The sequence below is a fragment of the Wyeomyia smithii genome, chromosome 2 (assembly GCF_029784165.1).
Source record: "Wyeomyia smithii strain HCP4-BCI-WySm-NY-G18 chromosome 2, ASM2978416v1, whole genome shotgun sequence".
Lineage (NCBI taxonomy): Eukaryota > Metazoa > Arthropoda > Insecta > Diptera > Culicidae > Wyeomyia > Wyeomyia smithii.
In genome coordinates, this window is record NC_073695.1 from 164,367,272 (window position 1) to 164,395,244 (window position 27,973).

The 27,973-nt window shown below is 37.9% G+C and overlaps 1 protein-coding gene across 12 annotated transcripts in view; it reads left to right on the top strand.

Moving 5' to 3' along the window:
• The first annotated feature begins 6,999 nt into the window (after positions 1-6,999).
• Positions 7,000-27,973, top strand: part of LOC129723881 (protein unc-79 homolog) — a 119,420-nt gene continuing 98,446 nt past the window's right edge. For all 12 annotated transcript variants that reach the window (XM_055678354.1, XM_055678355.1, XM_055678365.1 and 9 more), the window contains exons 1-7: positions 7,000-7,357; positions 7,417-7,536; positions 11,538-11,870; positions 11,937-12,445; positions 12,508-13,597; positions 13,653-13,795; positions 18,203-18,331. In XM_055678354.1, the coding sequence (XP_055534329.1) occupies positions 7,303-7,357; positions 7,417-7,536; positions 11,538-11,870; positions 11,937-12,445; positions 12,508-13,597; positions 13,653-13,795; positions 18,203-18,331 (2,379 nt within the window). In that variant the 5' untranslated portion in view covers positions 7,000-7,302. The remainder of the gene's footprint in view (positions 7,358-7,416; positions 7,537-11,537; positions 11,871-11,936; positions 12,446-12,507; positions 13,598-13,652; positions 13,796-18,202; positions 18,332-27,973) is intronic.

Sequence of the window (27,973 nt, forward strand, 5' to 3'; positions counted from 1 at the left end):
ATCTAACGCAAGTGATGTCGAGCAGAGGGATAGGTCAAGCACGCTTTCACGTGCTGGAGGATTAGGTACACGTGTCGCTTCCCCAGTATTCAAAAGTGTCATATTGAAGTCGTCGATCAAGTTACAAATTAAAGAAGATCGGTTGTCGTCGTACAGCGACCCCCATAGCGAACAGTGAGAGTTAAAATCTCCCAAAATCAAAAAAGGTGCGGGAAGCAATTCTGCTATATCAAGGAGTTGCTTCTGTTCAATCCGCGCGGATGGGGGAATATATAACGAAACAAGGCAAAGGTCTTTTCCATTCATATTCGTTTGAATGGCAACAACTTCAATATTCGAGATCGAGGGGAGGTCGATTCTGAAAAAAGAATAGCACTTTTTGATCCCTAAAAGTACCCCTCCACCGTGTGAGTCTCGATCTCGACGAATGATGTTAAAATCGTGGAAATTAAGTTGGTCATTTGAATTAAGAAAGGTTTCACAAAGCGCGAACGCATCACAATTGTATGTGTTTATCAAATGTGAAAATAAATCAAATTTGGGGATGATACTTCTGCAGTTCCACTGTAACACAGTGACAAAATTCCTAACCTCTTTCAACGTATTAGTCATCGAAAGATACGATAGCTGAAATGAGGGGCCAAGTTGCTGTGAGTTGCTTCAAAAAGGTTTTCACTGTTGGGAGAAGGGCAAGAAGAATGTTTTGAAGGGGATCTGGTATGTTGAATGTTTTAAATATCCAGTCCACAATATCAGAGAATTTTATGAACCCTGTTTCTTTTATGTCTTCTGATCGAGAAATGGGTGCACGAGGGGTTTTTGGTGCCCCAGGAAGCGGTGGGTACTCCTGGTTTGATTTGAAATTAAAACCGGGGGGTACTTGCTTCGATTTTTCTTCACCGCTTCCTTTTTGTGTTGTCTTATTGGTCATTCCGCTAGGGGTTATCTTACGACCCTTACGAGAAAGATTAGGAGAGTTGAGCATTCTCCTCTTCCTAGATCCCTCTGACAAGGCATAGGAACACCCTTCGACGGGATCGTCAGATGTACCCTCATCGGTTGGCAAAAAGGAAAAGATGTTTCCTGTCGAGGGTGGCTCAGCCCTCTTAAGCATTTCTGCAAAAGAGCGCTTTGATCGTTCCTTAAGGGAACGCTTAATTTTTTCCTCGCGCTGTTTGTACGCGGGACATGCCGGAAGGTCATGCCGAGTTCCCTCGCAATAAAGACACTTTTCAGTATCCCCACTGCAAGCGTTCTCAGCATGATTGCCTCCGCACTTGCTACAGCGTGCCTTGTTGCAGCAGTAGGTGGCTGTGTGACCTAACTGCTTACAGTTTTGGCAATGCATGACCCGCGGTACGAACAGGCGAACAGGTAGACGAACCCTGTCCAAGCGGACGTAGTTCGGCAGCGCGGATCCGGCGAATGTTACTCGGCAGGAATCCGAAGGGAGGAATTTCTTCTTCCCTTCTTCGATGGATATTGAATGCAATTGCTTGCAATCCAGTATCTTTACACTTTGCATCAAGGGGTTTTTAAAACAGCCAACTCCATGACGCAAAATGTCATCGACAGTGAGATTCCCCTCGGTAACCACACCGTCGATTTCTACATCCTTGGCAGAGATGTACACGCGATACTCTCTCGTGAAGAGCTCGTAGCCAGCAATTTCGTTTGCTTGCTTCAAGCTACTCACGACAACTCGCAGTTTGTTCGGCCTCACCTTCGTAATCTCGGTTACGGCCGAAAAATGTTTTGCCAGGTCTTTGCCAATTTAAATAATATTCAATGGCTTCTTTATGGGCCGGAAAAAAACAACGTAGGGACCGCCAGCGGCATCTGGGTAAGCTTTTACCCGTACTTCCGGTACTCTTGGTACAGGACTTGGCAAAGGGGAGGGCACAGGGGAAGGTAGGGGTGAGCTGATGGGAGAAATTTCAATTTCTTCCCCGTTTGTTTCCACCTCCAGGAAAAGTTGCACCTGCATGTCGTCCATTTTGCGGGAGCGTTACGCTCTACCGCACACAAACGATAAATATTCGAATATGGGGGGGGGGGTTCAAGTAGTTGATGTTAAATTTTAAAAACAATTTTTCAATCTACAATGGATCAAATAAAAAAAAAGACAGTAATACTAATTCTAATAACAATAGTAATAATAATAATAATAATAATAATAATTATAGTAATAATATTAATAATAACAATAATAACATCAATAATAATATTAATATTAATATTATAACATAGTAATAATATTGATAATAATAGTAAAAATTCTAAAGGTAATACTTCATCGAACGTCTAAGTCTCGACCTCACGGCTGATAGTAGAATTAATCGAGCGTCTCCGCAGAACAAACAATGACGATCCAGCTTCGTGTTGAGACGCAGTGGCCGTGTCCTACACGCGACCTTGTAGATGCCACTTGTAGTTGACTTCCACTCGCTCGATCGTATGATTGTCCGTGCTGCTAGCGGGGTAACAGCGGTGCGGGAGAATTATTCTTGCTGATATATCAGCTGCGTATCGAATCACTGGCGGGGTAGCCTGCCCCTACCAGTGTGCAGATGTTTCTGCCGATATATAACAGGCTATTGTTATCGCGCAGCACAAGAACTAATCGACAAAAAAACACCCGTACGATAACTCGTGTATTGTTATTTTGCGAACTCAAACGGAGATAAACAATTTGCGTCTAATCGAGACGAAAGCAAAACAACGAATGATGCTAGGTTTACAGGTACCTATAAAATGTAAGGAGATCTCGTTTGTAGAATCGGTATACGCAGAAGAAATTGCTTCAATTTTCACTGTCGAAGCATTTCCAAAATTCAACGTCCCTCCTGTTAAAATCTACTACGACCAGTGCTGATAAAAGTCATTTTCCCCAGCAAAATTCTTCGAAAATTACAGCCAATCATTTTCAATGTTCACTTCCAATGATCGCAGCACTCTTTCAGATACACTAGATTTTCGCCTAGTAACGTGCTGTTATACTCAGATGAAATAGATCGCGCGCATCGTTCACGGTTACGGAATAAAATTTGACGACAAATCCAACCAAATGATCTTCACTTCAAAGCGAAAAAGAAAAACAAACAGTCCACTCAACCAAAATGAACCCCACCGAAACACTTTTTCACTGACACTGACCGATGCCTTGACAATCTTCGTTAACTGATAAACTGATTTTGTTGTCTTGCTTTCATCGCATGAAATATAATGAGGTGTTTTGACAGTTCACTTCCATGCAAAAAGCGGGAAGGGAGAACTCTGAAAGGATTGTAAAAAATAACGTTTATGGATGCTTTTTTTCACTTTCACTCAAGAGTGTCAACAAATATCAACCCTGTATGATACATGTTGGAGAAGACTAGTGCTCAATAGACTTCTAGAATCCGGAATTAGAGGACGCATGCTGCGAAATTTAGAGAGCATGCTACAGAAAAGAACATTCAATGTTATGACTAATGGAAATTTTCAAGCGAAAAAAAAATGGAAACAGGCCTGTGCCAAGGTTCTGTTTTGAGCGTTACTCTGTTCCTGGTTGCAATCAACACAATTGCGAGATTCATTCCACAAAACATAACATGCTTAATATACGCTGACGACGTTGTACTGGTAGCCAGCGGACCAAACGCCATAGAAGTTGAAAGGCAGTTACAAACAGCATTAAATAACATCCAAATATGGCAAGAAAGTACTGGTTTTCAAATATCAGCAGATAAAAGCGCAACAATTATATTTCGAAACAGCTGGGCAAAAAGACCAGTGAATACAGGCACACTTAGCATCAATAATACAACGATTCCACGAACCGGCGTACACAAATGTCTTGGAGTGACATTCGACGAAGTTTTGAATTTTAAGAAACACATTGAAACAGTTCGAGCTGCGTGCTTACAACGAGTTCAGTTCATTCATAGTGTAGCAAAAAATAACTGGGGTGGGGATAAAGCTATCCTCACAAAGTTATATCGGTCAACCGTCCTGGAAAAAATGTTGTACGCTGCTCCCATCTTGCTAGCAGTTAGTACTAAAAATATTCAAAGGTTAGAAACAGTTCACAATAGAGGTTTAAGAGTGCTATGCGGAGCGTTTCATACTAGTCCCATAGTGAGTATACAGGCAGAAACGGGAATACCCAGCTTATGCACATGGTTAGAACAACGGGCTGCAATTCACGCAGCAAAGGTAACAGCACTGAGGAGTGAATGTGTTCTTGATGTAAGACAATTAACTGAAAATTACTCAGATTCATCAAGTGAGAGCAGTAGCAGCTCTGGAGAATTTTGGGGAGAAGACACAATTTCGGAAGCCGAAACCGCAATTAAAAGAGGGATCAAAGAGATTGACAAACTGAACATAACTTTGACAAAAATTACCATCTTCAAAAGACCTATCAGTGCACCTTGGGAGAGATCAAAAATATTATCAGATACGAGCCTTACCATACCGTTACGACGCGGAGCCAGCGCTTTTGAGCTAAGACGCCTGTTCGCCGAAATGAACACCACAAAATATAGAATCCACTCGAAAATTTATACAGATGGTTCAAAAACTGACAACAGATGTGGATTTAGTGTAATTGCTGAAAACTTGATTATAAAAAAACGAGTTAACACGCTATGCAGTATTTACAGTGTAGAATTTTATGCAGTGAAAGAAGCACTTCTATGGGTGTCAAAACAAAAACGAGTGGGAGCGTATATTATTTGTACTGATTCTTTGAGTTTGATTAGCAACACAAAAAACCAAAAAATTCAGAACTTCTGGAAGGATGAAATTGTAAAAGCTTACATTGCAGCTACTAAAAATGGAACTGAAGTAATACTAGTTTGGGTCCCAAGTCATATTGGAATTCCGGGTAATGAGAAAGCGGACGAGTACGCAAAGTCAGCATTAAAGGAGAACCATGTCTCCGATTCGACGATAGATTTTGAAGATATGAAAACACATATAAAGAAAAAAATTAGAGAAAAATGGACAGCACTAACAGAGCATAAATTAAGGGAAGTAAAAAATACCATCATACTATACCAAATAGCTACAGGATCATCAAGACATGAGTGTGTCACTAACGAGACTTCGGATAGGTCATACGAAATTTAGTCACGCATACTTGTTGGAAAAGGAGAGTGTACCCAGATGTGCATACTGCAACGAACATATGACAGTAAAGCATATCATCGCGATTTGTCCAGGACTTGACAATGAACGCAGGGCAGTTGGAATGCCGGATAACTTGAGAGAAGCACTAGCGGACGATAAAGAGAGGGCAGAAACAGTTTTAACATTCATGAAAAACATCCATTTGTATACAAAAATTTAATTTGATTAAAACTTATTATACATATTATACATTAAGATAACGAATACTCGAAGCACCTGAATGACCAAGTGGTTAAAAGGTGCCTAATACACACAAAAAAATTTTTTTTTGATAATTTTTCTATAAGCGCTTAAGCGCTTTATCATATGTAACAACTTTGTAGAAGAAAGTTTTTCTCTAAAATATTGCTATATGGACCATTGTGCATTGTTGTTCCTTAAGGTGAAATAGGTCCCACATCGAAATACATCAAAAAGTCATGTATAGAAGCCGAAGTAGACCAATAAGTATTTTTTTGCACTGTGTAATCAAAATGTACTCCATTTAATTTGTTACTCATAGTTGCAAAGAATACTATGCGCCAAAGGTTTGTTTTTTATATTCTCGCTTATTTCCCGTCGGTCTAGTTCCGGCACTGTTGTTGTGCCAATCACCGACGCTCGGGAAGCGACTCCACCCGGGGCCCTAACTCACGACCCGTTGATTAACGGACCGGCGTCAACGGCTTTACTTCCTCATGCGATGGAAGGCGTGATCCCAGAGATTTTTCGCCTCAGAAAATCTCCTGGTGTCGGCTAAGATTGAACCTAGACCAGTTGGGTTGGTTTTGAGTGGATCACGCCACCCCACTGCCATGTTTTAAAATGTTACTATTAATTGTCATTACACTACAGAAGATACTTCGATCACTCTACCTTTTTTTTGAATTTGTGTTAAAAAACGCTCGTAGAGCTAGAGATTTGTCGTAATCTCAATTTTTTGTGTTGCGATATTTATACATTGCTACTAGTTCTGCATATTCTCCTAGATCTAACGATTTTTATTGCTTACAAACAATCGGTTAAAGCAGATACAAAACAACAAGCTGCGATACGTATTTTTTTAAATTTTGTCCCCAGGTCATTTCATAAGGGGGGTGGTTCTATGTAATGTCCACGGTCCATACAAAATTTTTAAAATTTATATGTGTAGTTGTCCACGAAGGGAGAGAGGGGAGGTCAAAATCGTTAAAAATCTGTCCACGTGGAATGTGGATGGCCCCTAAGATAAACGAATGTTAATAGCATTAGGCCGTTACAAATTTTATTTTTATTTTATGTCCATTTCATTTTATGTTTTGTAGCGATATCAACAGCGTAGCGTAAAAAAAAATTTCGTCTTGGAGCAACCAAGAATAAGGCCTTTTGTTCCACATTTCAAGCGACATTGTTGAGTAGAATGTAGACTTATAATAATACTGTTTATTCAATAATCAGTTAGGGGCCACCCTCCAAAGCTCTCCACGTGGTATGTGGATGGCCCCTTAGAGAATTTATGAAACAGATAGTAAGCATTAATATTTGTTTATCGAAACAATTTGTAACCAGTCGCAAAGTCAAACCACATATTTTGTTAACTGTGCGTTCAGCGATCTACAAGTTATATTCAACTAGAAAATTACCCACACATTCGAAGCATTTTGCATCATAACAAGTTCATGATAATATCAGCCATACCATGTGCTTACTTATGATGGTATTTGAATGTTCATAACGCGCAAGCTCAGTTAACAGCTGATTTGGCCGGTGTGTGCCGTAATTTCGCATCTCTGCTACCACTCGCCCCAACTGAATGTTTTTCATCATCCAGAAAATGAATGCATACCGATACATGCCATGAAATATTGATTTTTCATCTCATCTACCATCTTGGAAGGCCGAAGCTACCATTCAAGCAACAAAATTCGTTTTTCTTAGAGTTTAAGCGTTGTTCATGTGTATTTCATATGTAAAAATTCCACTAACTATAATCTGGAGTGTTGAAGTCATAAAATATGTGAATAAAATACTTTTAATGCCTATTGGCGTGCGTTAAGTCTTTATTAGGTTTTGTGGTACAGTTAAAGCAATTGTATGTATATTTGAAAATCAGAAAACATATTGTGAATGTTGTATATGAAGTTAGATTGTTAGCGAAATATTTAACAAATGACGGGAAGTTTTAGAGTACAGCTCGTAAATATGGGCACAAGAGGAGCTGCTTGTAAGACCTAGCTATTTTTAAACATAATCATTGCAGTAATTTTTGCACTTCTTCTCCAGTTCAAGCGAAACTACGTTGCTTGCATGAGTATCATGTACGTCTTTTAAGTAATCAAATACCTGCGCCTTCGGGGTCTGACATTGGAAATACTATAAAATATTTCTCGCAAACATTACTGAGTAAGTATATCAGCAATATTCTGGGTCTTTTTCATTATTTTGTTAGTTAAAAACGTCTTTAACCTCGTAGTTTCGTAGGTTACAAAGTCCGCTTTGACAAGCGGGTGGTCGCGGGTACGAATCTTAGAATCAGGCCAAAATTGCTATGGGGCTCCTTCTGTGTCAATTGCATCAATTGCTCTATTGCATGCAACATTGAAATCGAGAATCGTCTGATAATTGTTCACTAACTCGAATTGTTCGTATTATCATCTAACTCTAAGTGCATCTTGATCTAAGTAGTTTGGTACAATCTCAAAACTAGATAACTGTAGATGAAGCTACTATTGAATAACATAGTAGGTACCAACAGTTACAGTGCGTACTCCGACTAAACCTGCAACCAAGTTCCGTTCAAATGCTCGTCGCCTAATTACTTTATCAACAGCCTCAGCTGAGTTTAGGTAAAATAAATTCTTTTTTATATACCTTTGCTCCCACAATTCTGAGGATTTTTGTTTGAACCTTAGTGCGACGTTGTCAAACCTGGCGCGACATTTAATTTTGAAATTTGTTATGTTCTCTTAGGACTTCGGATAATGTGCAGTGAGACAATTGATAACACTTATGGCTCACCTATATTTACAAGTGTGTCGCTCACGACGGATGGTACACGCAAAACTTTTCCTTATTACTTTAAAAGCAATAGCGCAAAATTACCTCTTAGGTAACAAATCCATTACTTAAAAAGCAATAAAATTCTTCCCCAGTTAAGTAACAACACATACTGTCATATATTTAGCACGTGTTATGAGAGTACGACTATCTAATAATTAGGCAGCCTATACACCAGAGAGACGCAGAGACACTCACCGTTAAGGCAACTGTCAACTTCAAAACGGATAACGGCAATGCAAAATTATACAGCTTACCCGTTTTGATGTTGACAGTTTCCTCAACGGTGAGTGCTTTGTCATTTCTCTAATATACAGTTTCACTACTAATAATGGTCGTTTCAACCACATGCAACATTTTTTCTGTCGAAAAATGCTCCCTTTCCACCTCAAGTCAAAAAAAATCACACACCGTCGCATAAGTTGCACATGTTACAAGTTTTTTCAATCTCCAATTCATCCGGTGGGCGTGTATTAGTTCGCTCGTTGTATGCATACGGAGTAGCGAAAAAATATGACAAGAGCTGCCAAGCAACATTTTCCCCGTCATAGAGTATGCAAACGTTGATGATTTCAAAGACTTGAAATACGCCTTAAAATGACATCACGATGTAAACTGCGTTAGAGAAAAATAAAAACATTCGCTTTCTTGCAAGCTATTTACAGCACATAATCATTGGTTCATGGAAACTCATTTGGACCTGTTTGAATATACAAAACTCGTGCCCATCCAGAACAATATTCGCAACTTCGGCAACTCTGGTCAGACAGTATTACATATTTCCATTTCAAGTAAACACTGGGGGACGAAACAAAAGTGTTTCTAATTGGACATTTGAGGTTGACGGTTGAGATTCTGATTATGTGTGGATGAAGGGAGACAAAAGTGAACCAGATCGTTGCATCAATACAAATGCAGCGAGTGAAGTCTTGCCAACACATGCATTGCGGTGCTTGGCTGTATGTTCTCCTGCAGAAACACATACAAGCGTGTGACCGTCATAATTTTTATTACTTTTTGTTTGTTACTTTTTGTGTATAATGCGCAGTCATAAGACACAAAAAGTAATAAAAAATTGCCCAAAAGTAATAAAATATTCCCCGTTTGCGTTGGGTGTAGTAAAAGAGAATGATACAATGGTTTGAACAGCTATTTATAATATGAACAATAAGAGTTGCCTGATAAGACGTTCACTCGATAACCCGGAAATATATTGCCGCTTCATTAACTTTGCTTCGTTAAAGTTATCTAGGGATATTACAACCTTCTGTTTTAATTCGACACAAGCTTCGCATCCAACCGTTAGAATGACAATTGTAGGGCTAGTGCTACAATGGCTTGTTAAGCTAGCATTGTACTCGAGGCCAATTGAAAGGCCGGGCACCTAAGGCGTAAAAAATTCTCCATTGACCTCCGCCTACATAAAAACTAATGCTATCGAAAGCTGCTTTTTATCGAGCTTGGATGTTTAACTGATTTTCATCGCTCTCATTAGAGTACTATGTCCTTCCAATTGAAGTACCCCAGTTTAATGTGAACTAAGAACATTCGTTATCTGAAATCTAAAAAGGTACCGTAAAATGGGGTGAAATTGATCACCAGAAAATTCGTGATAAAAAATACTGATCAAAAGATATTGCTCTTACAACACTAGGCAATGTTAACGTGTCCTTAAACGCAACTTTTACATGATTCACATACCTGTCAAAGTTACCCTTGCATGCCCAGTGCAATTTTTCATATTTTCGAAAAATTTTTACACTTAGTCAAAAGCCAACCAAATTTGATCAAACAAGTTTCCAAAAAAAAAGTATTGAATTTATTGGAGAAGTGAATAAAGTTTGATAAAAGCTCAAAAAATGTAATTTTCAACAATGGTCATTCCATACCATTAAAGAAATACTGATGAATTCGCAGGAAACCACAAAGATTTTAATTTCAGAGCTAGTTTTTGAGCTTTTGCAACAAACCGAATTGAAATCGGTCTAACGACGATCAAATAAGAGCAAATTTAGCAACAAGCAACTCGTGAGCCAAAATAAACAAATTTTAACCTTAAATATCGTTATTTTCGTTTCCAAACTAGCTATAGGGGTACTGGGGGTAAGCCCGGCACTGAGGGTAAGACCGTCACCCCTGGGATTTAACTAGAAAACGCTAATTAACTGTGTTTTGGAATATGTGGAGTGTTCGTATTTAATATTATAGACATTTTAAGACACATCGAAGCCACCGTGAAACGTCAAAATAATAGACAAAACATGCGCTATTGCAACTGATGCGTAAAAGGATGTAATTCGTGAGTGGAACTTAAGCTTTTATTCATTTGAAAAGACTAAAATAATTTTTCGTTGCTCTACAATTTATTGCCTGTATTGTTAGCAATCACAGGAATTCGATCTGAGGTAAATTGAAGCTTTCCCGGTGGTATTTGAAATATGCTCCGGTGTGGTCAATGTGATCCTGGCTTCCATGAAACTAGTTTATAATATGATTTAAAGTGCCACATGATAGGCTTGCCGAGTATCAAATTCTTTCATTGCTTATACATAATGTTCACCGGAACTTGTTCCGGCAATTTGCCCAGAACCAGCTAACCGACAACAACCAATTTCCACAGAAACATACAGAAATGTAAGATCTCTCATTCGGCGGTTTCCGAATTCAAATTGGTTCAGTTAATTCGAGTTAATTCATGAGCAAACTTAGGTGCCGGTGTTACCCCCAAGGGGTGCCGGTTTCACCCGCACTGATTGCTAAACGTCGTTTTTATCTTAGTTTCAAAACTTCACTATTCCTTGTAAAATAACAGTTTGAAAGTACTGAAAACCTTCATATTTTGTAGAAAACAATCTGGGCAATGATTCTGTGAAAGAAATATAACAATATTCGCCATCAAGTGCTACTAAAGAATGATTTTCCTTAGGGGGCCGGGCTTACCCCCAGTACCCCTAAATGATATTGTTCAGTACAGAAACCATCATTTATCTTTAGCATATCGAAAAAAGCACATTGCTAAAAGAATGTATGGATTTCAATGGTGATCAATTCCACCCCAATTTACCTCAAAGTACTTCATAGAATTATCGAATATTTCATGAAGTAGACGATAGAAATTTTACCAATGGCCATAGAGGTTTACTGGAGCACATACTAGTACTTGTTTTAAAATTATACTATTTCGAGAAAAATGCACATGAAGCTAGTAAATTGGAAATTGTTATAAAAATTGCTCAATTTCACCCCGTTCCATGGTACCCGGGTATCTCGTCAAGCTCATAACGGTTATGGAAAACTATATGAAATTGTACACTACCCCTTAACAGAAAATTTGTATTTGATTGCAGCTGTCTTAAAAGATGTACCATGTTCACCTCTAGAAATGATCAAAGACCCTTCTCTTGATCAAGCTAGGATGTCTAGTTATCCAAACCTCGAATATCAAAATTTGTACAACGCTCTCACTATGTTGCTGGATGTTGCGTCCAATATCCAAAGTGGACTAACCTTGTTTGGAAAAGCTTTTTTGCAAAGCCTTGGATGCATCTTGCCGTTTCTGGATAAAGATCTTATCGATAATTTGCCGTATCTCACGGCATCTTGCATTTCGGTACTACCATCTTCGCTACATCAGGACATCATCAACTATTTGTGCTATTATATTCTACCATTCACCATTAGTAAGTATTTCATAAACTTCAATTGCCTATTTCGATAAAACAGATTGGCCAAATTGTCTCTTGCAGCACGCCAAAGTGACGATGACCAAGAATGCCATGCCTGTCAATCTGTGTCCGCAGTCATCATGTTGGTGTTTCAGTACTCGAACAATCCAGCCCATCATTGTCAACTATTAGAGTCTTTAATGAGATTAAAGCACAATGTAGTGAAAGATTTGTTATGTGTAATTGCTTATGGAACATCAGCGAGTAGGGCTTCTGCTGCCAAACTTCTGTTCTATTACTGGCCTGCATTCGACCCGAATTTATTCGATCGTAAAGGATTATTGTGCAAATTCACCAACAACTTGATTCCTTTTGTCTGTCAACGAGAGTCATGCCCAAATGCAGGTAACGCAGAAGCCGTCAAAGTGTGTTACAACCATTGCATTAGCATATTATATGCAGTCGATTCTCCTCCACCGCTTTATTTGTGCATAGAATGTGCAAACGAAATACACAGGGATCATCCTGATCTTTCATTTGGAGATATTTTACATCCTATGCAGCAAGTCTCTATGATATGCGAAAATAAGGTAAATTATGAAGTTACATGTTTTTGTTGCTTTGTAAGTTTTTTTTTTCTTTCACAACCCAGAATTGTCGATCTACAGATAAATCGGCAGTGTCAATATGTTTCTCGAGCGAATGCGCCAGCTACAATGGCAATCATCCAATCAGGTATTGCGCACAATGTCACGGAAACCGGCACAACAGTAGACGAGGTATTGATCACATAGTTCATCGCAGTCTACCACCGATGATGATGATGGATGCAGAAATGCAAACGTACATGGTTGAAGCAGTTATAAGTTTACTGAGAGAGGCCAAGCCATTGAATATGGATTTTGGACGAGATTTGTCGAATGAAACAAAAATGAATGCATCCAATGGCACTCAAGACACACTTACATTAGAAGATCGTCAGCTTTTGGGTCGCTATGGTATATGGCTGTTAGTTGGTAGGTGTAAACCAACTACTGACACTCCAGTTGAGATTCTTGGACGATTGCTGTCTATGTTATTTCATTGGTTCCATATTACCGCTTATTCCTACGATGGACAAGCAGAAAGTACTTTAGAAAAATTAAAGCTTGATCATGTATGCGGGTGGTTAAAAGACGTGTGCTCAAGCCATTATAAAGAGTTCATTGACTGTCTGCTGCCTCATCCACCTGAGTACGCCAGAGTTGGAGGACATTGGGACACCTTAGCATCTAGAACATCACATTTGAAAGAAGGATTGCAACGCTTGATTTGTTTGATTCCGTACGAAATCATTACACAACAAATCTGGGACACTGTTATGCCTCATTGGATGGAAGCGATTACAAATGATGTCCCAGAAAAGGAACTACCGGAATTAAAAATAGTACTCAGCAAGATATTAGATCCGGATATGTCTCCTTTGGGATTCGACGCGGAAGCTATGTACAGTTTTGTTACAATTCGATTTGAAAAAACAACAGCTAAAGTACAACAACAAGCATTACACTGGTTGCAAAATCTTACCAAATTAGAAATCTTGATCCCACTACAGCAATTGTTTTCAATGTTTGGTGACGGGGTTCGAATTATGAAACATGGGATGCAAACTGATTTTCATAAAGATAGAGATGGTAAAACGGGTAGCGGAAGTAAATTAGCAAAAGAAAAAGAGGGCCCAACAACACGTAGAAGTTCTATTTGTACGCATTGAATACCGGTATAAGGTCATCTTCTCATATTTTTTTACATTCTCAGCTCCAGTTAAAGAAGACGACTCCGGCAATACATCCGCCATTTCGGACGATGAAGCACCGATCTCCCGACACACCGAATTTTCTACAGATGCGGAACACAATTTGACATGCTGTATTCTGATGCTTGATATACTATTAAAGCAGGTTTGTCATTAACAGAAAGTAAGCAATTCGACCAAACATAAAAATCAGACGAAGCTGTACTTTTAGTGCGGCTTTAGCTGTACGATAGTTGGTTCATGCTCCGGATTGCCCGAAAGAAAATAATTTCAAGAAACCTTAAAAATTTCTGTGATTGTACATAGTCATTTATGCTATGACTAGTTTTTTAACTATAAATACATCAATTTTGCATTCAATATCATTGTTCAAAACAATAAAAAACCATTGTTTTTGCCATTTTTAGCATAATATTTTTATGTATCTTAACAGATTTTTTTAGGAATTTCATCCATACATTTGAAAGTCACTGATAATGTAATGACAAAAAAACGTTTGCAAGCTTATAGTAAAAATACTATAATTATATGTTTTAACTACCTTTAAGTTAACAGGCCGTGGGCGCATTTTCGATAATTAGCGACGTTAATTTTAATTAGCGATTTCGCTACGTTTTAATTTAGTTAGTAAAGCTGGTAGTGTTAAGGGTTTGCAATCCCGGGAACGATTTCCCGGGAATTATCTTTTCCCGAGAATAGAAATCTTGATTCCCGGGATCCCGGATTTCTCGAGCCCCTCGAAAAAATTCCCCATACAATATTGCAATAAAACTAAATATCGTATCGAAACACGAAACTTACGTCGTAAAAGTGTAAAGCAGCTTCAAAGTGTGCATTATACAAAGTAAATATTTGCTTGGAATGACGATCAATATTTGCTTACCGTGTAATATCAAATTATTTGCTATTTGTCTATACTATTGTCAAAAATATATGCTGTCTTATTCAGTAAACGAAAAAATAAGCAAATATTTGCTTCATCTAATGTCTTGTTTTGCTAGTTAGTTCACTACTCGGGGAGCTCCGTAGCCACAAGGTTACACAGTCCACCTTGGTAAGCGGGTGGTCGTGGGTTCGAATCTTAGTAGAATCAGGCCATTTGGTTGCCAAAGGACTTTTAGCATGGGTTTATTCTCAGGTTTCCCACCAAGTACCTTTCCTTCAATCTGAATTCTACAGTACAGTGACTCTCCTTCTAACAAAATTAAGTCCATGTTATAATAAAACTGGTTTGAGTAACGTATGAAAGTTCTCTCCAGGGAATTGTAATTAGGCGATATTGTTAGGAGGGACAGAGGCTCGGTATAGTAGAGTAGTAAGCTCGAAACGGAAAGGTAAAACTTACACACAAGCACGGATATGAATGATAAGCGTATCACTTACTTAAATAGTGATACTGCCAATAATATGAATTGCGGAGTACAGAAAACACCTGGGCAATATCACAATAGATCTAAGCTCTGGTCGCAGTGATGAGTCCACACAGGAAAAAAAAAGTTCACTACTAAGTGGATAGTTGCTTGATTTTTTCTTTTTTTTCGACAACATTTTTTGAAACCTGTAAATTGATAAATTAATTACGTAGGCATTCAAAAGCTCTAAAACCTGCCTGCCTCACATTCAATTTTATCCTAAACAAACTAAAAGTATTGGACACTTCAGTTTCTAATGAAAGGTAGCAAGAGCAGGAATCGGTGGTATTTTGGAAATCAGCCACAAGCGGCGATTCAGCGATCTTAAGCAAAATTTTACATAAGGAAATTACATTATTGTCAGCGGATCTAAAGCGATGGTTCGACGGCATGAAAACCCTGAAACCTACTCTTCTACTAATATTTGCGACAAAAATCGATCATGAATTTCTGAACTTGAACTTGATTAACCCTCTAGTGCCCAAATTAATTTTTAGACGGACTTCGAAAAAATCACTATGAAGCTTTATAAACATTTTTTAAGTTCTCATTAAAGCTTTTTAGAGGTTCAACTGAAGACCGTCTAAAGCCGGCACTGGGCACTAGAGGGTTAAACTTCGTTTTTTTAATTCGTTGCGCTTAAGAGCAAAGAGCGAACGAATGAGCGGCTCACGAAAACGAACGGCGGTTTTTTGAGCGCACAAAACTGATGTTTCGCGCGAATCGAAGTTTATCGAAACAACGCGAACTGTCAACGCACGTTAATCATGAACCGTTCATGAGAGTCGGTTAGCAACGGTGAGTGAGCTGCTCAGAGTCGCTCTTGGAAAGAACGAAAATCAGAATTGTTGTTCTTAAGAGTGTATGGTAATCCGGACGAAATGATTCATAATTTTAGAAAAAATCATAAATTAAAAATTGTTGCCTCTCGACTACATACAACCAGGGCTGTCATTCGCACACTCATTGCGCTCAGTGTGTTGATTTTACGTCAAGGCACAATGAGAACGGTACCTACACATTTTTACAACAAACAGGCACAAAGAGAAAGAGCGAAAACGAAATGACTATGAAAGATATCACCAAGTGAGAAATATTTCAAGTAAGGGAGAACGGATCAACACTTTGTGCTGCTTTTTGTGATACATTCCATGAGAACAAAGAGCTTCAGTTTGAGCAGTTTGCGTTGCGTTTCGGGTAGAAAAAATAGCAGAGAAAAGGAATCAAGAAAGGACCATAAATTTTTGAGAATTCATTTAACCCGTAAAGACCCGGGACGGAACTTGTTTTTTGAAAATGCTCGTTCTCAGCACTCAGCTTGAAAATTGAAGGTCTAAGTTGAAACCTACTGTGGGAGACTGAGAAAATCAGGTTTCCATGAAAATACGTACTTTAGTGAACTTAAACTCGTTTTTCTCAAAATATTTGCTTGCTTAAATAAATATTTCATCGCGTATGGATTCAGGAGACCTTACCACAAAAATGTTGAGGTTAAAATTTGAAGAACGATTTTCTTATTTGAATTTTTATAAAAATACGTAGTTTTGTGATTTTGTGCTGAAATAATTCGAAAACTCCAAAATTTACTCTAACATACCATATTTCATCCACCTGGCATGATTTGATACATGGAGCAATTGATACGTATGAAAATTCCCAGTGTTTACTCAATCTGTTTGAAAAATTCGAAAGAAACACAGACATATTTGCATCTCACGAAAACCGGGAGGGGTCCAGAGGGGTGGCATCTTTACCGAAACTTAGAGCAACTATTCCCCTTGAATGAAATTCCAAGTTTGCCCAAATCAGTCGTTCCAGTGCTGATAACGAGCATTTTCAAAAAACAAGTTCCGTCCCGGGTCTTTACGGGTTAAACACGATTCTCAATGGCGTGGACGTGTTTCTTAGGACATATTACGCACATCCAGACATGTTTCTGTCTCGGTATTTATATACAATCGCTACATGCATTCACTACTAATACCGTTCATTAGGGTGGTAATGGCTTGTATGGAAAAAATGTCCTTCATCGCATTTAGAAGTTCGTTCAGTCGAAAAGTGAAACTTTAAGCGATAGTTTTTTTTTAAATTTTTTGTTTTTGGATTTTGGTTTTTGGACAAAGTGTACTCAGTCGCATTTTTTCGGTGCGAAAGAAAGAAGAAAAGAGCGAATGGGGAGAAGAGAACACAAACGAAATTCGCGTTGACGGTGTTGCTGATATTTGTTTGGTTTTTGCATGCGAAAAAGAAGGAGAGAAATATTTTGGCTTTTGTTATCACGCACATTTTGACAATTACATATGAGTGTTACGTGAACAACCGAACAAACGAAGACGAACAGCCTTCAAAATCTCTTTCAACTTGAATAACCCGAATATCGGGAGTGGCACGCACGGTTTGATGGCAAATGTGTTGTGTATAAATTTGTGTGGTTTTGTCTGCACTGAGGTGTATTCCAGCCCTGCATACAACCATCATCAGTGCTTATGAGGACTGATGATGGTTGCATGTAGCAACCAAAATGCGTATGTATCTGCGGACGATATAAGAGCGTATTCGATTTTTTGTAAAAAAATGGAAACTAAAAAAAAAGAATTACTTTGCAGTAGTTAAATTTTGGCCAAATGCGTAGAAGGACTTTTTTCATCAAATCACCCCTTGAAGGATTTTAAGTGAGCTCTCTAACACTCTGTATACACAGGTTTCAAATCCAGTGATGTATAGCTTTTTTCTGTAAAACCACTTTCAGGATATCAGTTCAGCAGCTGTTCAAAAAAGTAACAGTCGGTATTTAGACTTTCGTCACTCTTAGCCGAATTGTTGGAATTTAAATCGAAGCTGAATTCTACATCCTCCTTCTTTTCATGTACAAAATTTGTTTAAATTCATATAATAGCGCTGTATTGCAGCAATAATAAAATTCTAAAAATGATAAACGTAAGAGATTACCGGTGATCTTTGAAAATGTCAAGTTATAGAAAGTTGTTTTCCGATTGAATTCACAGGTTTAATGTTTTTAACTATGTAGGTTATAATCATTTGTAATACAAGTATAAGAATTGATGTTTAATATTAAAATTTAATTATGCTTCCTCATGGAAACGGTTTAAAGTTAGTTTTTTTTACATATTTATTCACAGATGGAGTTACAGGAAATAGAACAACACAGTGGAATTTACACAACAGTATCTGAAAGCGTGTGTCGCTTGCTCAAATGCATGGTTACAGCCGCGAAAGTTGGATTAGGAAGTCATATTTGTTTGTCAAAGGTAATTGATATTGGTGCTAATTACAGGAGTCACTTCACGGTGAAATCAGAGTGAAGTGAATAAAGTCTTATTACGGGACTCACGTAAGTGAGAAAAACGTCGCAAGGTGACATCTGCCGTGAAGTCTGGGTTATTATGAGTGTCATACGAGTGAAGTGGAAACGGAAAAAGCGACGTTTCGCGTGGAATTATTTAACGACCAATTTGAACGGTGAAATGATTTCACGAAGATAGGGCAGTTTCAAAATCGATTGATTTGTAATCTAGTGATAATATATAGAACAACAATATCGCACGCTAGCCTGGGGGCTAATGCGGTCTCGATCAACTAGATTAGTTGAGAGAATTCGTTATCGATATTGTTTTCAGCACTTTTTGCATGTTGTAGGATAAGTACAACGATACACCGTGCCCCAGTGCTGAGTGAGAAAATTTTTAGCTCGAGAAGTTCCTCGACCCGATCGGGAATCGAACCCGATATCACAACCGTGTGGAAGAGCTAGCCGACCGAAATCGCTAACCACAGAACCACGGGGACCACAGTGATAATATATTTGGGGGGTTATTTTCCAGTAACAAGGCTAATCTTTTTTTTTTTCTTGAAAACAATCGACTCTCTGGGACTTCCAAATTTTTGAGCTGCGGCCAATATGGAACGTAAGGGAAAAATTTACCTTCGAATTTCGTTAAGCGGTAGGGCTCAAAAGTTTCCTCTTGTCGAAAAATGTTCTTATACAAAATTTCAGCTCAATCGACTTTCCGGGACTTAGAAATTTTTGAGCTGGGAAAGTCGCTCATTTCACTTGTCCTATTCTCTTTTTCACTTCACTGTCAATCTCACTTCACGGAGGTTTTTTTTGTCACCTCACTTGAGGTGAAATCGGGAATAGGTCTCGAAAAGTGAAGTGAGCGTGAAAGTGAAATATATTTCACCGTGAAGTGACTCCCGTGATAAGCACAATCGATAGGTTTAGACAAAGAACAACAGGACTTGAAAAAAAATAAATTCAACGCAAATATTCGAACTAATTTCATTATAACAACTTTTTATTTATGTTTTGCAAAGCAAACAGGGTATGACTTAGAAAAGCCAGAAACGAGCGAACTGAAAAATTTGTCATAGACTATGACTATGGAGTTGCATGGGGACTATCATCTGATGGCAATCCTAAATCAGCATCTTATTTCACGATTTTTTTCAACACTACCGGTACCACATGCACGAGAACGGTTTCAATGACAATAATAATCAATCAAGATAGAAAATAAAAATTAAACAATTCTGTCTTCACGACACTGTCGGCATAAAACGTTGTCATCAACAAAAGAAGCCAAGATAAAATTTATTGCTTTACACTTGATTTGGAGAATACATCTCAGTTTCGAATTTCGAGGCTCTTTCGTGGCAAGCAAACTTGCCTGTTGAAAACATCTGGTCCTATGATGGAGCGCATATGAAGTATTAATAACTGCAAAAAACATAAGCCAACTAGCCATGACACATGTATATAGCTGTTGTTAACAGGTTGTTGTAGCCGCATGGTCAGCATTGACAAGTTTTATGTATTGGTTATATCCAGCACTAAAAACTCAGATATAACTAATTTTGTTGCCTGGGTTCTTGAGTTTTCTTTTGTATTGTGAGTGTACACCATTCAATGGTTCACTTTATTCTTACGATATAAAGGGTAATTTTTTAAGAATTTGGTTTTTCTTTAAAAAAAACGCATAAAAATTACAAAACTGTATGAAATCTTTATTTGAGCCATTGGTTTATGCCATTTACTTTTTAAAGATAATTTCATTTAAATGTTGGCCACGGCTACGTTTTAAATGGTCAATACGAAAAGTTCAATTTTAGGTCACTTTCGAGCATTTCGGCTGGTCACTGAACACAATTTTCACATTTTTCTCAGAGGACTAATTTTGGTAATAAAATTCGATTATTTGTAAGCGTTATTCAGGCGTAAGCCTGTTCATGGTGAAATGGCAAACCAAACTGAGTACATTAGACTTTGAAACCTGTCAGAATTCCCGCGTGAACTGTCAAATCTGAATACACGAAAAACCGAATAGCAAAAAAATCACCTTTTATTTCTTCACCACTCACACAACTCGGTATATGAATTTACTCGGACAAAGGTCACCAAACGAACAAACCCGATCTAAACAATATCACACGCTTAGCCTTGGGGCTAATAGCGGTCTCGATCAACTAGATTCGTTGAGAGAATTCGTTATCGATATTGTTTTTGGCACATTTTGCATGTGTAGGATCAGTACAACGATACACCGTGCCCCAATGCTGAGTCGAGAAAATTTCCAGCTTGAAAAGATCCTCGACTCGATCGGGAATCGAACTCGATATCACAACCGTGTGGTAGAGCTAGCCGACCGACATCGCTAACCACAGAGCCACGGGGACCACAAACCCGATCTATTCTTATTCATTTGACTGATGATCGAGATTTTTTTTTTTTGAATAAAGAGAAAAAAGAGAGTGTATACTATCCTACTCTCATTCAACTCAACCGCAGCCGAAGTAGTCTTCTCAGCCACACTTTTCCTCTCACCGCACCACACCTCTGCTACTACACTCAGTCATCATTATGAAAAACACTGGTGCTTTCGCAATCCGTACATTTCATGTGTTGTGCAGCTCGAGATAAAACATTGCAAATGCGTCATATTAGTCTCATTTCCATTACTGGTGAAAAAAATCGGAATTTTTCGCGCCCAACAACAAACACGCTGAGAGAGTAAGAGTATTTATTTGAAAGCTCACTCTCTCCTCTTCATGACAATATTATTTTTTTTGTTTATGCATGCACAGTAGGGTGCCAATCACTTATATGAAAAAAAAGTAACCAGGAAATTAAAAAAAACCTAAATTAATCCACCTAGCGGTCAGACCCAGCCTTTCTCATTCAATTTTTTATTTGTAAAAATAGATTTACATGAACGCTTCAATCCAATAAATGTATATTCATTCTTTAGGTTCTGAAATATTGATGTTGTAATCTTTACATATAAAAATGCAGTCAAGTCTGTCTGTCTGATCCATATAGGCCCGAAAACTACCGAACCGATCGACGTGAAAATTTGTATGTAGGGGTTTTTGGTGCCGATAAAGGTTCCTATGATAGTTTGAGACCCCTCCCTCTTCTGGAAGGAAGGGGTCCAGTACAAATGAAACATAAATTTCTGCACAACTCAAGAACAAACCAAGCAAATGAAACCGCATTTGGCATGTGGATGTTTTGAGGGGTAACTAATATGTCCATAATAGTTGGATGAAACACAAATTTGTGCACATCTCGAGCCAAATGGAACAAAATTTGGCAGGTAAATTTTTTTAGTGGTAACAAATATGTACATAATGGTTTGAAACCCGACTTCCTCTTCTATAAGGGAGGGATCCCATGAAAATGAAACACAAATTTCGCACAGCTCAAGAACCAATCAAGAAAATACAACCAAATTTGGTATGTGAATGTTTTTAGAGGTAACAAATATGTCCATAATGGTTTGACGCCCCTTCCTCTTCTGGAAGTACATGTTTCTTCACAAATTTCTGCACATCTCGCGAACTAATCAACTAAATGGAACCATATTGGCAGGTGAATGTTTTTAGTGGTAACAAATATGTTCCATAATCGACCTCAGACAACATTTTGGATTGTAAGATGGCAACTTCCGGTTTCTGGAAAACATTCGAAAATGGCCGATTTCCACCCAATATAATAATATCCGGATCTAAAATTATACACAGGAGCTAAAATCGACCACAGATAGCATTTTAAATTCTAAGATGGCGACTTCCGGTTTCTGAAAACAGCAGAAAATGACTAAATACCACCCAATATGAGTTTTTCTTTAACCAGTATGCCGTTCAAAATCCAGAAATTGTCTCCAAATGCCATTATGAAATCCAAAATGGCGCCTTTCGGTGTCGGAAAAACAGCGGCAAATGACCAAATACCACCCAATATGGGTATTTCCGGAACCGTAATGATGCACTGGAGCCACAAATCGACTTCAGACAACATTTTGAATTGTAAGATGGCAACTTCCGGTTTCTGGAAAACAGCCTGAAATGGACGATTCCCATTAAATATTAGTATTTCTGGAACCAGAAAGATGCACAGAAGCTAAAAATTGATCACAAACACAATCTTGAATTTCAAGATGGTGACTTCCGGTGTCTGGCAAACAGCCGGAAATGACCAAATACCATTCAATCTGAATGTTTTCGGAATAAGAATTACGCCCAGATGACAGAAATTGATTTCACAGGCAATTTTAAAGTCCAAAATGACGACTTTCGGCTTCTGAAAAACAGTCCAAAGTGACGAAATATCACCCAATATGAGTTTTTCTTTAACCAGTATCCTTAATACAATTTTGAAATCCAAGATGGCGACTACCGGTTTGTGAAAAACAGCCTCAAATAAACAAATACTATCCAATATGAGTATCTCTGGAACCAGAATGATGCAAGGAGCTAACAATTGACCTCAGGCACCATTTTGAATTGATAAATGGCAACTTCTAGGCAACAGTCGGAAATGACCGAATAATACTCAATATGGATATTTCCGTAAACGTGATGATGCATAGAAACCAAACATTGACCCTGGACACCATTTTGAATTTAAAGACGATCACTTTTAATTTCTGGAAAACAACCAAAAATACCTACCAATATGGGTATTTCCGGTGTCAGATTGATGCCAGAAAGTCTGCTGATAATGACAGAATACCACCCAATATGAATATATTCAGAATAAGGCGATGTACAGAAGCCAAAAGACGAGGATGTTGTCATTTCGATAAAACCAATCATTTCAAACGATTTGTTATTTGACTTTGATCATATCCTATGGCCGATTCGTCGTGCATTTGCAGACTTCAAACAAACCGCAAAGAATCAATGAACTTTGAACGTTCAAAGAGTACGACACCACATTTAAATTATGTTGAGGCCACATATATCAATCAAAGCAGATATAGTTTTAAATAGCCTTTGAATTACTCTTCTTTCCATAACTTTTGAGCCACATATCAAATTGTTATGAAGTTTGTTATTTATAAGTTTGAGAGATGACTCGTCCGTATGACACTAGTTATGTTCAAATAAGTCATGTAATCTTTGAGATAATAGACTTTTGTTGTATTATTAACAATTTAATACATTACGGTTGCTTAAGTTCGATTATAATCAAATGAAATGGGAACGTGTAGGGCAGCCAAACTTTGAAACCACGTGTTCAATCATAATTCATCAGTTAACCCTTAACTAGCCTGCTCATCTGATAATAATAATCAAATCGGTTGTGTAGTTTCTGAGATAATGAAGTTTCGTGATTTTCACAAGTCGGCACATTACAAATGAAGTTACAGTTCGATTACAGTAAAATTCAATAGGGTCTTCTGAGGCAGCTACACCATTCATTTGACACTAATTTTGTGGAAATCGGGTCAGCCATCTCTGAGAAAAGTGACTGAGTCCAAGTAGTCTTCGGAATATGTTCCTTTGCATAGCTGGATTTCACATTTTTAAACATAACAGGCAAAGTTATATTGCAAAACAAATCAATAGGGTCTTATGGGGCGGTTTGACCTTCCATTTGACACTGATTTTATAAAAATCGGTACAGCCATCTCTGAGAAACATGAGTGAGATTAAACAGTCTTCAGAACACGTTTCTTTTCATAACTTTTGAACCACAAGTTCAATCTTTATGAAATTCAAAACTTGAGGGTTTTCTAGCCCGTTCTTTTGAGACCAATTTTATTCAAATCGGTTGTGTAGTTTCTGAGATATTGATGTTTCATGATTTCCACATTTTCAAACATAACCTCTAAACTAAAAATCCGATTACAATAAAATTCAATAGGGTCTCATGGGGCAACAAGACCTTTCATTTGCAATTAATTTCATGAAAATCGGTCCAGCTATCTCTGAGAAAAGTGAGTGAGAATAAAAATCTGCACATACACACACACACACACACACATACACACACACATACAGAAAATGCTCAGCTCGTCGAGCTGAGTCGAGTGATATATGCCATTCGGCCTTTTGGAGCACTTTTATACCTTCGGTTTTGCAAGTGATTGCTATATCTTTCTAGGAGAAAGGCAAAAAACCTACACAAAATGTTCACCTACCCGAAAAAACACCGTTTGCAAAAATTTCGCTCGATCGGACTTAAAACGAGGTGGCGCAAAGCGATTGACGTTTGAACTTGAAAATTCGAAAAATTACCAAAATCGTGAATTTTTTTAGATGATACCAGATCTCGACGTTTCATGCATTTTTAAGCTATCTGGGACCAGAAAAAATTCTAAACCGGAAATTTCATACACCCTACTCCGTTAAGTTGATGTTTGGATTCATAAAAGCCAAAATTCAATCGCTTTTCGCCACCCTATTTTAAGTCCGATTGAGCTGAAACTTCGCACAGGGTGTTTTTTCGAGCAGGTGAACATTTTGTATAGGGTTTCTCAAAATGACCATTTTGATTGGGATCCTAGTGCTGTTCAAGTTGGCGTCGAAACAGGGAACGTTGCGCAGTTCTAACTGAACTGCACAAAATGTTTGGAAAAAAGATCACGGTAAACCATTTTGAAAGCGAAAATCTTCCAGCAGTTTCGACTGTGTATTATTCTCTGTAAACCTGAACAATAATACGCCAAGAAAGTAGTGTCAGACCGGCCAGAATATTGGGCAACAAAAGGACTTTTTCTTTTTTGTCTAAATCAATGTTCAAACTCAGTGGTTTGACTATCAATCGAGTAAGCCAGAACGAATGTTTGAACAAAATTTTGATTCCCTTTTTTCCAAAAAATCATACTGATGAAAGGTGTGTGTTTTAGCCAGATAGAATATCGATAAAAATAATATATTTATATTTTTGCCTTTCTCCTAGAAAGGTATAGTAATCACTTGCAAAACCGAAAGTATAAAAGTGCTCCAAAGGGCCGAATGGCATATATCACTCGACGCATTTTCTGTGTGTGTGTGTGTGTGTGTGTGTGTGTGTGTGTGTGTGTGTGTGTGTGTGTGTATGTGTGTGTGTGTGTGTATGTGCAGATTTTTATTCTCACTCACTTTTCTCAGAGATGGTTGAACCGATTTTCATGAAATTAAATGCAAATGAAAGGTCTGGTTGTCCCATAAGACCCTATTAAATTTCATTGTAATCGGATTTTCAGTTTAGAGGTTATGTATCAAAATGTAAAAATCATGAAACATCATTATCATTATTTGAACAAAATTGGTTTCAAATGAACGGGCTACCTGAAATACCATTAACTTTTGAGTTACATGAAGATTGAACTTGTGGTTCGAAAGTTATGAAAAGAAACGTGTTTTGAAGACTACTTAATCTCACTCATGTTTCTTAGAGATGGCTGAGCCGATTTTCATAAAATTAGTGTCAAATGGAAGGTCTAGTTGCCCCATAAGACCCTATTGATTTGTTTTGCAATCATACTATTACTTTACCTGTTATGTTTAAAAATGTGAAATCCAGCTATGAAAAGGAACATATTTGGAAGACTACTTGAACTCACTCACTTTTCTCAGAGATGGCTGACCCGATATCCACAAAATTAGTGTCAACTAATAAGTCTAGCTGCTTCGTAACACCCTATTGAATTTTACTGTAATCGAACTGTAACTTCGTCTGTAAAGTACCGAAATGTGAAATTCACGAAACTTCATTATCTTAGTAACTACACAACCGATTTGACCGGGTTAGTTAAGGGTTAACTAATGAATTATGATTAAACACGTGGTTTTTAAAGTTTGGCTTTATGTTTCATTTGTATGGGACCCCTCCTTTCCAGAAAAGTGAGGGGTCTCAAACTATCATAGAAATCTTTATCGGGACCAAAAACCCCTACATACAAATTTTCACGTCGATCGGTTCGGTACTTTTCGAGCCTATATGGATCAAACAGACAGACAGAGTGACAGACAAACCGAACTACATTTTTATATGTGAGCAATTCTCGCTGAAACCGTCCCACTAGTAACATGAGGTCTTTCAAAAAGGATATTTTTATGTCTAAATGATTGAAAGTAGCGAAAAAATGAGAAAACCACTTTGGTCAGTTCATACTGATGGACCCCTCGGGCACAAATCGGTTAAACGGTTTTTACAAAAATTGATTTTTGAGCAATTCGTGACATTTTCATTGATTTATTTCTCTTGAATTTGTCATTATACTCCCTGCAACCAACACATCGTTTTCAAGAGGAATGATAGAGCTTTCATTTGAAGTAGAAAAAAGTTGACCGCCATCTTGGTTCTCGCCGTAATCTTGGATTTTATCAGAAAAACGTGTTTTTGAGCAAGTTCGCAACCACCGATTTTGAATTTGAAATCACCATTGGAAAGCTGAGAAAAAATGCTTTGAGATACATTCAAAATATTAGATGAGCATTGAGGTTATCTTGTCATTCTGGTCACTTTTCAAAATCGACCTTCAAACAGTACTACGCATGACGTGCGGCCAATATCAAATCATGCTGAGCCTGTGGTGTGTGTCAGATTTTTAAGGACTTCATTTCCCACCTCCACTTCCCCTCCCCCACAACTTCTCATATAAATTCTCAAAATTTTGTATGGACCGTGGACATCACACGCCTGTGTGTCTTTGGGTCTGTTCATAAATTACGTAAAGCAAAAAAATCGTATCTTTGATCCCTTTCCACTGCATTCACATTGTTTATTTCTTCACTCCCTCGCTCCTCCTTGAGTGTAACGTAATTTGTGATTAAGCTTCTCTACGATTTTTTTGCTAGAACAAAGTTTGGTTCCCTGTACGGAGAACAGTTTTCGCGTGTTTAGTAATTGAACAAATTAATGTTAGATGTTTTGCTACTGTTATATACTGTTGTTTTCATGCAATAAACTAAGTACTATCAACTAATCTAGGTACATATGGTATACCAAGGTAGTATGTAGTATGCCAGCGTAAATAAAGTAAGAGTAGAATCATCACTTTTTTTATCCCTACCAATTCTTATCGACGAAAAGGTTACGTTTTGCTACCTAACGAAATTGATCAAAGGCTATTAAAAAAGTACAGTGCGTGGGTGCACTTACTACCTGTGAATTAGGAATACTGACTGTCCACATCATACGCACACCACAGGCTCAGTATATTGCGTTGATTTGATATTGGACGCGCGTCTTGCGTTGAACGGTTTGAAGCTCGATTTTGAAAAGTGACCAAAATGACAAGATAACCTCAATGCTCACCTAATATTTTGAATGTATTTTGAAGCATTTTTCTCAGCTTTCCAATGGTGATGTCAAACTCAAAATCGGTGGTTGCGAACTTGATCAAAAACACGTTTTTCTGATGAAATCCAAGATGACGGCGAGATCCAAGATGGCGGCCAATTTTTTTCTACTTCAAATGAAAGCTCTATCATTCCTCTTGAAAACGATGTGTTGGTTGCAGAGGTTCAATGACAAATTCAAGAGAAATAAATCAATAAATAGGTCAATAATTGCTCAAAAATCAATTTTTGTAAAAACCGTTCAACCGATTTAGACATAAAAATATCCTTTTTGAAAGACCTCATGTCACCAGTGGGACGGTTTCAGCGAGAATTGC